The 17,292-nt window shown below is 50.0% G+C and overlaps 1 protein-coding gene across 2 annotated transcripts in view; it reads right to left on the bottom strand.

Annotated features, from left to right (window-relative positions):
* Positions 1-6,673: 6,673 nt before the first annotated feature.
* The window catches only part of SCP2 (sterol carrier protein 2), a 135,212-nt gene continuing 124,593 nt past the window's right edge, over positions 6,674-17,292 (bottom strand). For both annotated transcript variants that reach the window (XM_063938895.1, XM_063938896.1), the window contains 4 exons: positions 16,861-16,951; positions 11,611-11,740; positions 10,536-10,615; positions 6,674-7,217 (listed from right to left, as the gene is read on the bottom strand). In XM_063938895.1, the coding sequence (XP_063794965.1) occupies positions 7,122-7,217; positions 10,536-10,615; positions 11,611-11,740; positions 16,861-16,951 (397 nt within the window). In that variant the 3' untranslated portion in view covers positions 6,674-7,121. The remainder of the gene's footprint in view (positions 7,218-10,535; positions 10,616-11,610; positions 11,741-16,860; positions 16,952-17,292) is intronic.

Here is a 17,292-nt window from a genome sequence, read left to right as displayed (position 1 = left end):
GCAAAATTCATAACCGATTGTAAATTAGACGCAGAGGTACCTCTCACTGAGGAATACACTCAGGAGAATGTACGACAAATTAATCTGCAATTAGGAATATATTTCCCAACTGTTGTCAAATGGAATAAAATTTTCTCCATTAGACAAAAAGAAGGTGAAACTGCTTCTGACTATTTCCATCGAGCACTGCAGGAAATGGCTAGATATACTGGGTTCGAAGACATTAAGAATAATGTGCATCATAGAGAGGTAGCTGTGTCCGTATTAATGGAAGGTTTAAAAGAAACGTTGAGAACCAGGGTACAAACCACTCAACCTAACTGGAGAGGTATCTCGGTGGCTGCATTAAGAGAGTCCGCTATCGAGCATGACCGTAATATCCAAAGAACCAGGGAAGCACAGGGAGAGCGGTTGATGGTGATGAGCATTCAAGCACTGGAAGAGGCATCAACTCGACAAAAACCCCAGGCCCCTGGCACATGGAGGAAGCCAAGAGTTTGTTATCTGTGTAAAAGGGAAGGGCATTATGCCAGCAACTGTAACAGCACACATAAAGTCAGACCCCCTAGACAAGAACACGAGCAAAGTTATGACACACGTAATTGGAATCAGGGATCATATAGGAAAAATTTTGGGCCGCACCTGTAGTCTGCAGCCAGTGAAGTATAGGTGGTAGATCATATCTTGTAGATACAGGGGCGGCCAGGTAAACTCTGTGATTTATCTTTAAATGTTTCCTCTTCATCTCTGACGTTCACCAGCAGAACTACAGCTCAAACGTCACGTCTATTTGGTCTTTTCAGAGGTCTGCCCAACCCCAGTATATCTTACCAGCATCATTGTGCCTGGCCATGCACAGAGGGTGGAGAGTGGAAATACTGGTGGAGGAGACTTGCAGAGATACCGATAGACATGTTGGTGTGACAGCCTGATGGTGAACGGAAATCTGACAATTTTTCTCTTTCCTATTATTCTCTCTCTCTCTCTTTTTGTTTTTTCATGTTCTACGGATGGTATGTCACACAACAGTTAAACAAATGGTAATGCAAGATTTATGCTCCCTACAGAAAAGTCGCTGATTCGGAAAGAATATCGTATCACTGGAGTGTCCGTTTCGGGAAGACTGAGAGGCAGCACTGTTGAGACGACATCTGAGCAAGGAGAACAACAAGACTAGAGGCGGTTATCGTACCAGTTTTCTTTCCCTTCTATTATTTTCTTTACCTCCCATTACCACTCTTTCTTTCTCCTCCTGCAAGATGGACTTACCCCAAGAGACTGCGTTCCGGGTTTTCCTGTTGACCCTGTTGTTGACCAGAAGTCTATTTCGGTGAGAGTACCAGAGAGGTCGAGAAAGGATCTGGAATGGGTTCTGATGACAAGGACGGATTAGTAGAATTCCAAGAGCAACACAGTCACCGAGCAAAGGCGAGTATCAGAAAACGATCTGGTAGTCATGACACTAGGAGACATTGTGAAGGATTGTTAGCTGAGGAGAATTGTATCTGTAGGAATTGTGAAAACATAGTTGAGGACGGGTGCATCCAGAGATGTCAGTCCAGCCTTAATATCAACATGGACCGTCATCCATTGAGTGACTATCACTCATTAGTGGGTAATGTTTTAAACCAAACAGAATGCTGGGTGTGCTCACAAGTACCTCAAGGTCAGAGCAAGTCAGGACTAGTACCATACCCTTTAACAATAGATGAGGTACTTGAATTAAGGGGTGGGAGACCGATGGACAAGAAATTTTATATTTCTAGGCCTCCTAGTTTGAAGCTCCACCAATATCATGTGGATAGGTCCTTAGTATGTTTTAACATTTCCCATCCCCGAAAGCCGGGAAATTGGGAAGTGACATGGAACAACCAAACCATGGCATTTTCACACAGAGCCGATAGAATGCCCGTAGACCCAGAACTTATACGCCAAATAGCCGACGGTGGGAGATATTTTCAGTATAGGTATACTCTAGGAAGTAGGACCATGCGGGTTGGAGAAGTATCACCAGGATACTGTGCGCATATCATACAGCCTGATACGTGTACTGAACAGATGAGAGAGTTAGGGATAGGATTTTTCACCTGGAAGGTTTGCAATATGGTGATGTCATATTCTGTCCCATATGTCCTCCCCGATGATGCATATTTCATGTGGGAGGAAGGCGTATAAGTGGCTTGCCCCAAACTCAGAGGGATTGTTACATTGGAAGAGTGTTGCCAGAAGTAATGACCATTACCCATAATAAGATGAAAGACGTTCACCGCAATGCTCAAACTCCTTACACTCACTACGAACACATTGTTAAGAGACACCTTATAGATAGGACAGAGCACGCAGCCTCTGATTTGATCCACGAATCCACCGGGATTCAATTCCTACTCGCATTAGATATCACCCATACCGCCAGAGGAATTATAAATTTTAGGTATATTACTGCGCTAGCGAACCTGATAGACAATATCACCGAGATGTATGAGGACACCTTCAGGTATACTGGGAGGGAATTGCAAGCTTACAAAACGGAACTGATCCAGCACAGGATGGTTCTCAATTACATCACAGCGGTGACAGGCGGGTATTGTGTCACCCTAGCAACTCAGTATGGTGTGAAGTGCTGTACATATATCACAAACAGCACCGATTACCCAACCGAGGTCATAGACCAAAAGATGGACGATATCATGCAAATGAAGTGGGATTTCCGAAGGAGACACAACCTTACCCTTACTGCTGTGAGTAATGAACTGACTGGCTGGGTTTCATGGTTGAACCCACGCAATTGGTTCTCAGGTTTAGGAGAATGGGCTCAAAATGTTATCGTGAATGTAGGAAAATTTCTCCTTTGTATCCTGGGAGTTGTCATAATGATTGGTTTGATATTTAGAGGTGTTCGGATTTTAATGCAGTGCAAGCGCAGTACCAAAGTGATGAGTTTGAGGAGCGAGGGCATTGTTACAACAACTGGTTTAATTTATAATCCATCAATTGAGACAATGTTGTGATAAGACGTGATTCCACGGTCCGTTTCTTTCACCCGTTTCTCCTTTGTTTTTCTCCAAGGTAAAAAGACATCCACTCGGAAGAAGATTTTGATGAACATTTCTACAGACCTTTGATGAACATTTCTACAGACCTTTGATGGACATTTCCACAGACTTCGCGAGACACTTTAGAGACTTTAAAAGACTTCGAATGGACACTTGAAAGACTTTGCTTATCACCCACAGCAAGGATACACCTATCCGGACAAGACTTCAACAGACACCCAAGGACAATCACACACATTATCATATGAATGTATTTGTAACATATATTTCTTATCTTCATCTCTACAATCTTCAGGTAGTGACACACATAGTCGACAGGTGATTATAGGTACATATATTAGCACTCACATGTTTTTCCCCCCTCCATGTATCATCAACTAATGTGCACCCCATTTGTTGGAACAAGAAGCCGAAAAGAGCTCGGTAGTGTTTGTTAGCCCACTTACAGACCCTTAATACGGGATAAGAAGGATTTAATGTATACTTCGCAATACCTCGAAGCTTATCTAGAACATGTACGGCACGATGATACATGCCCCCCCAGACATTAAGTTCATACATACATGCTTTTGCTATCCCACTAGGCCATACATTTCCCACCTTCTCCTCTCCTCCCTCTACCCAATCATTTATAGGTATTTCATTGTATTGTATATTTTTCTGCTTAATTGTTTAGATAGTGGCAGTTATTGATGACTGCCAAAGGGTGGACTGTCAAAGTCGAAAAATATCATGATACATATCCCTTGTACTAACCCCTCATGCACATGCACACTGCTCGTGCACCTGGTCCCCCGTGCGTACACATACCCGCAAGTTGCGTAAGAGACACTCCGGCGACTCGTGCGCATGATATGTGTATTCACGGCAGAGTTTGTGAGCGTGTAGCGTGCGACTCGAACGTAGCATATTTAACCCAAATAGTGCATTTTGTAGATAATATTCCCCTAGACCATGTCAGCGAGTATGATTAGTTTAAACAGTTCCTGGACAGAGAGATTCCTCTTTGCATGATAGGAAGGGTCAGATAAAGGTTGAAAGGTGGTGTCTAGTATCCAGCTGTAGGATATTTTAAGGGTAACATTCCGGTGTTAGTTAGGAAAGAATTGCATGTTCCTGCGTATAGTTATGTGCAGAAGTAGAATATAGATATAAATTGTATTTAAAAATATTACGAATGGGGAGGGGACGAGAATAGAACCCAGCCAACACATAAATTTCCCACAGACTGAGATACAATGGCCTTATTTACACTAAGCTTTGAGATTCTATGAAGAGGGCATACACCTTTGTTATGAAGAGGGCGAGGTTTCTCTCCAGAATAATGAGTGTCGAGTTGCCATTGTCTCAACTGAAAGTAAGGGACAAACAAGGGTGAACAATGCCCAGGAGCAGAGTATGTTTGGAAGATCAGAAACAATAGCTAGCCACAACAAAACCAGACAGATAGGAATTTAGAGTACTAACATTCCTAGTCCAAAATCCATGGAGATAGAGGTATTCATTTATATATATACTATATATATATATATATATATATATATATATATATATATATATATATATATATATATATATATATATATGTGAATAAATATATAATTCCTAACAAATTGTAATAGCAGGAGTGTGTGTGTGTGTGTGTGTGTGTGTGTGTGTATATATATATATATATATATATATGTGGATATATGAATATCTTGAAGATTGAGGTAGATAGTAATATCATGTGTAGGATCATATTGTTCAGAGTCACGTGAACATTAATCTGGTGGGAATAAGAACATTGTTAAAACTTACCTCATTAAGATATTAATAATACCGGATTTATGTTTAATGTGATGGGTTTAAACTGATTATGGGGCGGGAACTCCACATCCCAAGTCCTAGCCATCGCCCACTTCTTGAACTAACCAATGGACCCCGGTGCAGGACATGTCCCACCCCCTAACCAATGGAAGAAGAGCACAGTGTCTATTGTATTATGTCTTGAGCTACTGAATAAAGAGCGAGCAGCAGGCCAGGTCACTATCAAAAGACTCTGAAGGCTTTCTACCGGAGGACTGGATCCAGGTTGCGCTTGCGAACGCACACGTATGTATATTCTCTGTAGCCATCATTATTCTGTTATTCTGTTAGATTTCCTTGTTAGCTTGTAGTGTATAACTTGTATCTGTTTTCCCCTTTTTCTCTGAATAATCCACTGCGGTGTTAGAGCCCTGTGGTCTACCAAAACCCGGTGTTGTGTTTTCACTTTCCTGCAAAGGGCTTGCTTAGCGTCTTAATCGCTCTAACAGCATACACATTGTTAAGGTTTTTAGGCGTCACATCGTTACAATATTTGACTACTAAGGTTTAGAGTATAAGCACATCCATACATTGTTTTGTTAACAAGGTTTACTGTATATCATTCTGTGAGCGTACGTGCCGCTCGTGCGTCGCGCCCACGGCTTAGCGTCTGCTACGCTAAGTGCGTACCCATACGTTACTCAGTGCGCAAATAGCGTACTTAGTCCGTAGTGTGTGTAATAAGTCTAGCGGCCATAGCAGCTCCACGGTAATAGTGTATAGCTTTATGTTTTAAGATAATAATTGACATTATCCGGCTCATCTCTCATGCCGAGGAGTCTGCGCTCTGTGCAGCGGCAGCACCCTAGTGCCAGCCCTGAGTACGGCTCATCTCTCATGCTGAGGAGTCTGCGCTCTGTGTAGCGGCACCACCCTAGTGCCAGCCCTGAGTACGGCTCATCTCTCATGCTGAGGAGTCTGCGCTCTGTGTAGCGGCACCACCCTAATGCCAGCCCTGAGTACGGCTCATCTCTCATGCTGAGGAGTCTGCGCTCTGTGTAGCGGCACCACCCTAATGCCAGCCCTGAGTACGGCTCATCTCTCATGCTGAGGAGTCTGCGCTCTGTGTAGCAGCACCACCCTAATGCCAGCCCTGAGTACGGCTCATCTCTCATGCTGAGGAGTCTGCGCTCGGCGCAGCGGCAGCACCCTAGTGCCAGCCCCGAGTACGGCTCATCTCTCATGCTGGGCAGTCTGCGCTCTGTGCAGCGGCACCACCCTAGTGACAGCCCTGAGTATAGCGCTCTCTCTCATGCTGAGGAGTCTGCGCTCTGTGTAGCGGCACCACCCTAGTGCCAGCCCTGAGTACGGCTCATCTCTCATGCCGAGTCTGTGCAGCGGCACCACCCTAGTGACAGCCCTGAGTATGGCTACATCTCTCATGCTGAGGAGTCTGTGCAGCAGCAACACCCTAGTGACAGCCCTGAGTATAGCGCCATCTCTCATGCTGAGGAGTCTGCGCTCTGTGTAGCACCACCCTAGTGACAGCCCTGAATATGGATACATCTCATGCTGAGGAGTCTAATGCAATTCCCGCACTGAGTCACAATTCAGGTTTATTCCATGGAACCTGTTGCGTGGTTATAACGTCTAACTTAACCGTTAACATAAAAGCTGCTTGCATTGTCGTATGCATCCTCTGTTGTAGTGCACACCTCAGGATGTGTAACTCTACACAGGGAAAGCACCATCACATAACTTTTTTTTTTTTTTTTTACCAAAACCAGATCCACGGAACGTTACAGAACCCCCCCCACGCAAATCACAGACCATTTTACATATTTTTTTTTATTAAACATTATTTTGGCTATTAACATGTTAGAGGAAAAAGCAGCCCAAGCCCCGGCAGCCGCAGGATACATGGAGGAGGCTCGGCTGCTAATTATCCCTGATTAGCTCAATTTAAGGTGATCTGGGTTTAGTTCAGAAATCGTTGAGAAGACCAACAGTGGAAAACAGGAAGATCAAATCAAACTATTAGCGATCAAAGCAGGTTCCCTGATTGCACCCTTCCTGTGTAGAGAGACCTGAAGTGCAGTCATACACGTAGGGGAGTGCCGCACACACATGTAATACTACACACATGCACAGCTGGGCTCCGCCCTACAATGCCTGCCTGCAAATGAAGAGGAGTTAATTGCTTGGTCTTGGTTGGGGATAGCAGCAATTGTCGCTGATGACATCATTGGTTGATCCCTGCTGCGCAGTTCACGTGCCGCTTCAGAGCTTGGCTTTCACAGGCTGCAGCTGTAGGCTCTGCAGCTTCATGGCCATTCCCATATTCCCAGTGATCTTCAGCTTGCCCTGGAAGAAAGCCTGAAAGGCATGAACAGGATTAGTAATACTCCACTAAGGAGCGTGCAATCATCCGTTGTGTATCGTGCCATACACTATATGGGAGAGTCCTGCCAAACACTGCATCCTGTGTGCCAGGTACCTACTGCAGCGTGGGGGAGACCGCGCAGTGCCCAGCACACACACGGCACCATCACTGAGTCACATTGTACAACGCACGGTCTGTGTGCCAGAAACTTACTACAGCGTGGGGGAGACCGTGCACACACAGGACTGAGTCACATTGTACAACGCACGGTCTATGTGCCAGATACTTACTGCAGCGTGGGGGAGACCGCGCAGCGCCCAGCACACACAGGACTGAGTCACATTGTACAACGCACGGTCTATGTGCCAGATACCTACTACAGCGTGGGGGAGACCGCGCAGCGCCCAGCACACACAGGACTGAGTCACATTGTACAACGCACGGTCTATGTGCCAGATACCTACTGCAGCGTGGGGGAGACCGCACAGCGCCCAGCACACACAGGGCACCAGCACTGAGTCACATTGTGCAACGCACGGTCTATGTGCCAGATACCTATTACAGCGTGGGGGAGACCGCGCAGCGCCCAGCACACACAGGGCACCAGCACTGAGTCACATTGTGCAACGCACGGTCTATGTGCCAGATACCTATTACAGCGTGGGGGAGACCGCGCAGCGCCCAGCACACACAGGGCACCAGCACTGAGTCACATTGTACAACGCACGGTCTATGTGCCAGACACCTACTACAGCGTGGGGGAGACCGCGCAGCGCCCAGCACACACACAGGACTGAGTCACATTGTACAACGCACAGTCTATGTGCCAGATACTTACTACAGCATGGGGGAGACCGCGCAGCGCCCAGCACACACAGGACTGAGTCACATTGTACAACGCACGGTCTATGTGCCAGATACTTACTACAGCATGGGGGAGACCGCGCAGCGCCCAGCACACACAGGGCACCAGCACTGAGTCACATTGTACAACGCACGGTCTATGTGCCAGATACTTACTACAGCGTGGGGGAGACCGCGCAGCGCCCAGCACACACAGGGCACCAGCACTGAGTCACATTGTACAACGCACGGTCTATGTGCCAGACACCTACTACAGCGTGGGGGAGACCGCGCAGCACCCAGCACACACACAGGACTGAGTCACATTGTACAACGCACAGTCTATGTGCCAGATACTTACTACAGCATGGGGGAGACCGCGCAGCGCCCAGCACACACAGGACTGAGTCACATTTTACAACGCACGGTCTATGTGCCAGATACTTACTACAGCATGGGGGAGACCGCGCAGCGCCCAGCACACACAGGGCACCAGCACTGAGTCACATTGTACAACGCACGGTCTATGTGCCAGATACTTACTACAGCGTGGGGGAGACCGCGCAGCGCCCAGCACACACAGGACTGAGTCACATTGTACAACGCACAGTCTATGTGCCAGATACTTACTACAGCGTGGGGGAGACCGCGCAGCGCCCAGCACACACACAGGACTGAGTCACATTGTACAACGCACGGTCTATGTGCCAGATACTTACTACAGCATGGGGGAGACCGCGCAGCGCCCAGCACACACAGGGCACCAGCACTGAGTCACATTGTACAACGCACGGTCTATGTGCCAGATACTTACTACAGCGTGGGGGAGACCGCGCAGCGCCCAGCACACACAGGACTGAGTCACATTGTACAACGCACGGTCTATGTGCCAGATACCTACTACAGCATGGGGGAGACCGCGCAGCGCCCAGCACACAGAGTCACATTGTACAACGCACGGTCTATGTGCCAGATACTTACTACAGCATGGGGGAGACCGCGCAGCGCCCAGCACACACAGGGCACCAGCACTGAGTCACATTGTACAACGCACGGTCTATGTGCCAGATACTTACTACAGCGTGGGGGAGACCGCGCAGCGCCCAGCACACACAGGACTGAGTCACATTGTACAACGCACGGTCTATGTGCCAGATACCTACTACAGCATGGGGGAGACCGCGCAGCGCCCAGCACACAGAGTCACATTGTACAACGCACGGTCTATGTGCCAGATACTTACTACAGCATGGGGGAGACCGCGCAGCGCCCAGCACACACAGTGCACCAGCACTGAGTCACATTGTACAACGCACGGTCTATGTGCCAGATACTTACTACAGCATGGGGGAGAGCGCGCAGCGCCCAGCACACACAGGGCACCAGCACTGAGTCACATTGTACAACGCACGGTCTATGTGCCAGATACTTACTACAGCATGGGGGAGACCGCGCAGCGCCCAGCACACACACAGGACTGAGTCACATTGTACAACGCACAGTCTATGTGCCAGATACTTACTACAGCATGGGGGAGACCGCGCAGCGCCCAGCACACACACAGGACTGAGTCACATTGTACAACGCACGGTCTATGTGCCAGATACTTACTACAGCGTGGGGGAGACCGCGCAGCGCCCAGCACACACAGGGCACCAGCACTGAGTCACATTGTACAACGCACGGTCTATGTGCCAGACACCTACTACAGCGTGGGGGAGACCGCGCAGCGCCCAGCACACACACAGGACTGAGTCACATTGTACAACGCACAGTCTGTGTGTCAGATACTTACTACAGCATGGGGGAGACCGCGCAGCGCCCAGCACACACACAGGACTGAGTCACATTGTACAACGCACAGTCTGTGTGTCAGATACTTACTACAGCATGGGGGAGACCGCGCAGCGCCCAGCACACACAGGACTGAGTCACATTGTACAACGCACGGTCTATGTGCCAGATACTTACTACAGCATGGGGGAGACCGCGCAGCGCCCAGCACACACAGGGCACCAGCACTGAGTCACATTGTACAACGCACGGTCTATGTGCCAGATACTTACTACAGCGTGGGGGAGACCGCGCAGCGCCCAGCACACACAGGACTGAGTCACATTGTACAACGCACGGTCTATGTGCCAGATACCTACTACAGCATGGGGGAGACCGCGCAGCGCCCAGCACACAGAGGACCAAATCACATTGTACAACGCACGGTCTATGTGCCAGATACCTACTACAGCGTGGGGGAGACCGCGCAGCGCCCAGCGCACACAGGGCACCAGCACTGAGAGGATTGTGTGTGTGTCACATTGTACAGCGCACGATCTGTGTACCATAGCAATGTTTGTAGTTACATGGTCTTGCCTAGTACATGAACACGGGACCACTGTGTTACAGCTATTGGCCAGGGACGGGAAAGGTTGTTGTGAAGAAATCAGTGAAGTATCACACGTCACACTTACCGTCTGAGGATTGATCTTCCCAGTCATCAGCGCCAGGAGGTCAGCGTCAGACATTGCGATTGTGCAGTCAGCTTTTTTATCTGCAAGGCAAATGACCACAGGAAGCAATGCAGTTCCAGCATGCGAGTGTAAGTCAGCGCCAGTGTCTGCAGTTCCAGCATGCGAGTGTAAGTCAGCGCCAGTGTCTGCAGTTCCAGCATGCGAGTGTAAGTCAGCGCCAGTGTCTGCAGTTCCAGCATGCGATTGTAAGTCAGCGCCAGTGTCTGCAGTTCCAGCATGCGATTGTAAGTCAGCGCCAGTGTCTGCAGTTCCAGCATGCGAGTGTAAGTCAGCGCCAGTGTCTGCAGTTCCAGCATGCGAGTGTAAGTCAGCGCCAGTGTCTGCAGTTCCAGCATGCGAGTGTAAGTCAGCGCCAGTGTCTGCAGTTCCAGCATGCGAGTGTAAGTCAGCGCCAGTGTCTGCAGTTCCAGCATGCGAGTGTAAGTCAGCGCCAGTGTCTGCAGTTCCAGCATGCGTGTGTAAGTCAGCGCCAGTGTCTGCAGTTCCAGCATGCGAGTGTAAGTCAGCGCCAGTGTCTGCAGTTCCAGCATGCGAGTGTAAGTCAGCGCCAGTGTCTGCAGTTCCAGCATGCGAGTGTAAGTCAGCGCCAGTGTCTGCAGTTCCAGCATGCGAGTGTAAGTCAGCGCCAGTGTCTGCAGTTCCAGCATGCGAGTGTAAGTCAGCGCCAGTGTCTGCAGTTCCAGCATGCGAGTGTAAGTCAGCGCCAGTGTCTGCAGTTCCAGCATGCGAGTGTAAGTCAGCGCCAGTGTCTGCAGTTCCAGCATGCGAGTGTAAGTCAGCGCCAGTGTCTGCAGTTCCAGCATGCGAGTGTAAGTCAGCGCCAGTGTCTGCAGTTCCAGCATGTGTGTAAGTCAGCACCAGTGTCTGCAGTTCCAGCATGTGTGTAAGTCAGCGCCAGTGTCTGCAGTTCCAGCATGTAAGTCAGCACCAGTCTCTGCAGTTCCAGCATGTGTGTAAGTCAGCACCAGTCTCTGATGACTAAGTGTAGTTTCAGCAGCGTGTGACGGGGACTCACCTGAGTTGTACAGTACGGACCCTTTACCATTCTTCACATCTACCACCCACGTGGCCTCTTTCCCTCCAGGTCCATCCTTCACCTTAAAGGCAAAGATTCCGCCAATCTTTTTAACAAACTGCTCTCCATCCTGCAACAAGAACAGGAGCAAAACACTAAATCAGTCACACCACAACTGTTCTAAGTCATTTGTGTTTTTGAAAAGCCAGATTAATACTCCAGCAGACGGCGTGGTCTTACTGGTAACTAGCACAAGCTCTGGCGTCGTCATACTCCTTCCAGGTACAGGTTGAGTATCCCTTATCCAAAACGCTTGGGACCAGAGGTATTTTGGATATGGGATTTTTCCGTATTTTGGAATAATTGCATACCATAATGAGATATCATGGTGATGGGACCTAAATCTAAGCACAGAATGCTTTTATGTTTCATATACACCTTATACACATAGCCTGAAGGTCATTTTAGCCAATATTTTTAATAACTGTGTATTAAACAAAGTTTGAGTACATTGAGCCACAGAAAACAAAGATTTCACTATCTCACTCAAAAAAGTCCGTATTTCGGAATATTTGGATATGGGATACTCAACCTGTACCACAAATAAGGCGTTCTGAAGGCTTTCCATCCAGTGATATAAAGCTGCATATAGCTTTTATAGGGACGTCTGGGGTATTATTCTGGTTACATACACTTCATACTTTTATTTAGTTACTTTTATGTACTTTGTTTAAACCAAATAAAATATACCCCTCATACGGTTCACGGGGCAGTGTGCGTTTGTTACATGACACCATACTGTATTTATTCCCCTCTTCCTGCCATCATGTGGGAGAGATGTATTCTTACATTATATTTTACACACAGATGTCGCCGACACAAGCCTTAATCACACAAGTAACACCATGGGCTATCACTGCACCGACGCCTCTCTGGGTCTGATAAGACAAAACGCTGTCACAGGTGCACAGATGACATCACTGGAATATCCATGTAACAGGCACACTCTTCCCAGCAAATGCACTGACCGCCCGGCTACGGGACAAGCGGCATCAGCGGATAACAGTCTAATGAAGCGTGTAACATGTGCTGACCGCCCGGCTACGGGACAAGCGGCATCAGCGGATAACTGTCTAATGAAGCGTGTAACATGTGCTGACCGCCCGGCTACGGGACAAGCGGCATCAGCGGATAACTGTCTAATGAAGCGTGTAACACGCGCTGACCGCCCGGCTACGGGACAAGCGGCATCAGCGGATAACTGTCTAATGAAGCGTGTAACACGCGCTGACCGCCCGGCTACGGGACAAGCACATCGGCGGATAACTGTCTAATGAAGTGTGTAACATGTGCTGACCGCCCGGCTACGGGACAAGCGGCATCAGCGGATAACTGTCTAATGAAGCGTGTAACATGTGCTGACCGCCCGGCTACGGGACAAGCGGCATCAGCGGATAACTGTCTAATGAAGTGTGTAACATGTGCTGACCGCCCGGCTACGGGACAAGCGGCATCAGCGGATAACTGTCTAATGAAGCGTGTAACATGTGCTGACCGCCCGGCTACGGGACAAGCGGCATCAGCGGATAACTGTCTAATGAAGCGTGTAACATGTGCTGACCGCCCGGCTACGGGACAAGCGCATCAGCGGATAACTGTCTAATGAAGCGTGTAACGTGCTGACCGCCCGGCTACGGGACAAGCACATCGGCGGATAACTGTCTAATGAAGCGTGTAACACGCGCTGACCGCCCGGCTACGGGACAAGCACATCGGCGGATAACTGTCTAATGAAGCGTGTAACACGCGCTGACCGCCCGGCTACGGGACAAGCACATCGGCGGATAACTGTCTAATGAAGCGTGTAACACGCGCTAGTCCAGAGTGACACACAGCAGATAACGTCTGGTCACCCGGCTACGGGCACATGGGGTCACACACCGCAGATGACATCTGGTCACCCGGCTATGGGCACATGGGGTCACACACACCGCAGATGACATCTGGTCACCCGGCTATGGGCACATGGGCTCACAACCGCAGATGACGTCTGGTCACCCGGCTATGGGCACATGGGGTCACACACACCGCAGATGACATCTGGTCACCCGGCTATGGGCACATGGGCTCACAACCGCAGATGACGTCTGGTCACCCGGCTATGGGCACATGGGGTCACACACCGCAGATGACATCTGGTCACCCGGCTATGGGCACATGGGGTCACACACACCGCAGGTGACGTCTGGTCACCCGGCTATGGGCAGATTGGGTCACACACAGCGCAGGTGACGTCTGGTCACCCGGCTATGGGCACATGGGGTCACACACACAGCAGATGACGTCTGGTCACCCGGCTATGGGCACATGGGGTCACACACCGCAGGTGACGTCTGGTCACCCGGCTATGGGCACATGGGGTCACACACCGCAGATGACATCTGGTCACCCGGCTATGGGGGCACCCCGCAGATAACGTCTGGTCACCCGGCTATGGGCACATGGGGTCACACACACCGCAGATAATATCTGGTCACCCGGCTATGGGCACATGGGGTCACACACACAGCAGATGACGTCTGGTCACCCGGCTATGGGCACATGGGGTCACACACCGCAGGTGATGTCTGGTCACCCGGCTATGGGCACATGGGGTCACACACCGCAGGTGATGTCTGGTCACCCGGCTATGGGCACATGGGGTCACACACACAGCAGATGACGTCTGGTCACCCGGCTATGGGCACATGGGGTCACACACACAGCAGATGACGTCTGGTCACCCGGCTATGGGCACATGGGGTCACACACCGCAGGTGACGTCTGGTCACCCGGCTATGGGCACATGGGGTCACACACCGCAGATGACATCTGGTCACCCGGCTATGGGGGCACATGGGGTGACACCCCGCAGATATCGTCTGGTCACCCGGCTATGGGGGCACACACCTCAGATAACGTCTGGTCACCCGGCTATGGGCACATGGGGTCACACACACCGCAGATGATGTCTGGTCACCTACATGGACAGATGAAGAGACTATTAGTACATGAGAGGAGCTGGAGAATTAATGGATGGAGATTGTGTGATCATTCTGTCATATGGGGAGATGTATCAAGCCTTGGGGGTAGATTTACTAAAGCTTCTAAAACAGAAACGACAAATAGAGAACGGATATCTAGAATCGGATTGGTTGCTATGGACAACAGCACAACTGGTCTGTTTTAGAAGTTTTAGTAAATCTACCACTCGTGCCCATGTTACAGAAGTGAATAACCCTGGTCGAGCAACCCTGCACTTCAACCCAGGTTAAAGAAGGGTTAAACACGGGTCGTTGTACAGTGTGAAAGCCTCAGGAAAAGGTGCTGATTGGCTGTGTATGTGTCACATGACAGTAACATGGGGGACCCGGGAATACTGCAATGTGAAAGGGTCTGAGGCTGCTTGGACCGGAGTCAGGACCTGGGTTTGTGATGTGAAAGCTGCACTGGCGCTGTCACACTGCGCCTCGATCTGGAACAACCTGGAAATAACCCGGGTTATTTTGGCCGACTGCTCTGCACACCATCTCCACCGTCTCTCTCCAAGGCAGAGCAGGCCTCGGGGGCGGTGCTGGGAGATTAGATCATCTCCGCGCCGCCTCTTCCTATGTACTGAACGGATCCTGTGTCGCATCGACCCGGCACCCCGCTCACACTGCCCCTGACCCGGTATTCAACCCAAGAATAACTCGGCTTTATTCCCGGGCTGAATTACAGCGTCAGACCACCCAGGAATTCGCCATGGGCCCTTTCACACAGCACAGCGACCAGTGTCGACCCAGCAATATACCAGGTTATTTGTGCGGTGTGAAAGGTGTATAACAGGCTGCGGTTACTGGCTGCTTGTGTCACTTTGTGCACCCGCTACCTATTCCCACCACAGCACAATGCCGACAGGTCACCGCTCCCACCACAGCACAATGCCGACAGGGCACCGCTCCCGCCACAGCACAATGGGGTCGATTCAATTCGGCAACTTATGAATAGCGCCGGGAATTAGCTCCCGACGCTATTCAATTCAGCTGCTAGTTACCCGCAATTGTCGGGAATTCTTCTCATCCCCGGGGAATGAGAGAAGAAACCCGACAAAAGTGCTGCCTCGCGGCCGGCGCAAGGCTGATTCTGTCGGGAATCAGCCTCGCGCCGGGGAGTTAAGTCGGAGAATGCCCGTTCTCCCGACAATTCAACCTGTTTAGTCGGTGAGAACGGGCCATCGCCGACTTAACTGGAGCTGAATTGAATAGCGCCGGGAGCTAATTCCCGGCGCTATTCATAAGTTGCCGAATTGAATCGTCCCCAATGTCGACACGACACTCCAGGACACCACTCCCACCACAGACCAATGCCGACACGACACTCCAGGACACCACAGCACAATGCCGACACAACACTCCAGGACACCACTCCCACCACAATGCCGACAGGACACTCCAGAGCACCACAGCACAATGCCGACAGGTCACTCCAGGACACCACTCCCACCACAGCACAATGCAGACAGGACACTCCAGAGCACCACAGCACAATGCCGACAGGTCACTCCAGGACACCACTCCCACCACAGCACAATGCCGACAGGACACTCCAGGGCACCACAGCACAATGCCGACAGGACACTACAGCACAACTCTGGTCACTCCAGGGCACAGAGCGCTCTGCGGCTGTCTCTTATCACACAACGGTTTGCTGATTAGGAAAGTGATCTTTGCTCAAAGTCCCCTTTCCCCCCCCATATCTATATATCTCTCTATAGTATTTTTTTTAATAGCATTTCTTTATATCAAGAGAGACGTGATATTTTCCAGGCCTCATGTGTGTATTTGGTGGGAAGCAGATGTAATTATTCTAGAAATTGTGACGTTCACCTGTTGCCGTGATCTACAGGCCGTCACCCCTCACAATGTCACCTATCCTGGACAGGAATACATACGGGTGACAGGATACCGGCTGTCACTAAACTGACAGTGGCATCCCGTCTGCGAGTCCCCTCACGAGCTAGCTGTGCTCACCACGGGTTATATTCCCACTCGGGTAGTGGTGTGGGACCACCAGGCTGCGGGCGGGATTCTGACTGCCGATATTACAACGCCTGTCAGGAGGCTGAACACCGGGATCCCTACGGGGATATAATAACTGCGCCCCCCTGGACAAGCGTCTGCGTCATTTGTACAAATGTAGACCATAAAGAGGATGAATAAATCTAGTGACCTCCTCCAGCTTCTTCTCAATTTCTTGGAACACATATTGGGCTTTAAATCCGTCTTCAGCGCTGGTTGGCGTCAACTGAATCCGTGTGGAACTGGAGAGACAAACACAGGTAACAGTTACCTCCTAATCACATGTGGCCATATCTTATCTGTACGTGGCATCTACGGATCAATGTCCGCATAGCAAGGTTCTACACTGCAGCCGAGCGAGCGTTCACCAGCAGTGCAAATACAAGTGTGACAGCGGCGCTGATCTATAGAACTACCAGTGTGACAGCGGCGCTGATCTATAGAACTACCAGTGTGACAGCAGCGCTGATCTATAGAACTACCAGTGTGACAGCAGCGCTGATCTATAGAACTACCAGTGTGACAGCAGCGCTGATCTATAGAACTACCAGTGTGACAGCAGCGCTGATCTATAGAACTACCA

Source organism: Pseudophryne corroboree, chromosome 9 (genome assembly GCF_028390025.1).
Source record: "Pseudophryne corroboree isolate aPseCor3 chromosome 9, aPseCor3.hap2, whole genome shotgun sequence".
NCBI classification, from domain to species: domain Eukaryota; kingdom Metazoa; phylum Chordata; class Amphibia; order Anura; family Myobatrachidae; genus Pseudophryne; species Pseudophryne corroboree.
The sequence above is the reverse complement of the archived record's forward strand: the minus strand, read 5'-3'. Positions and strand labels throughout refer to the sequence as shown.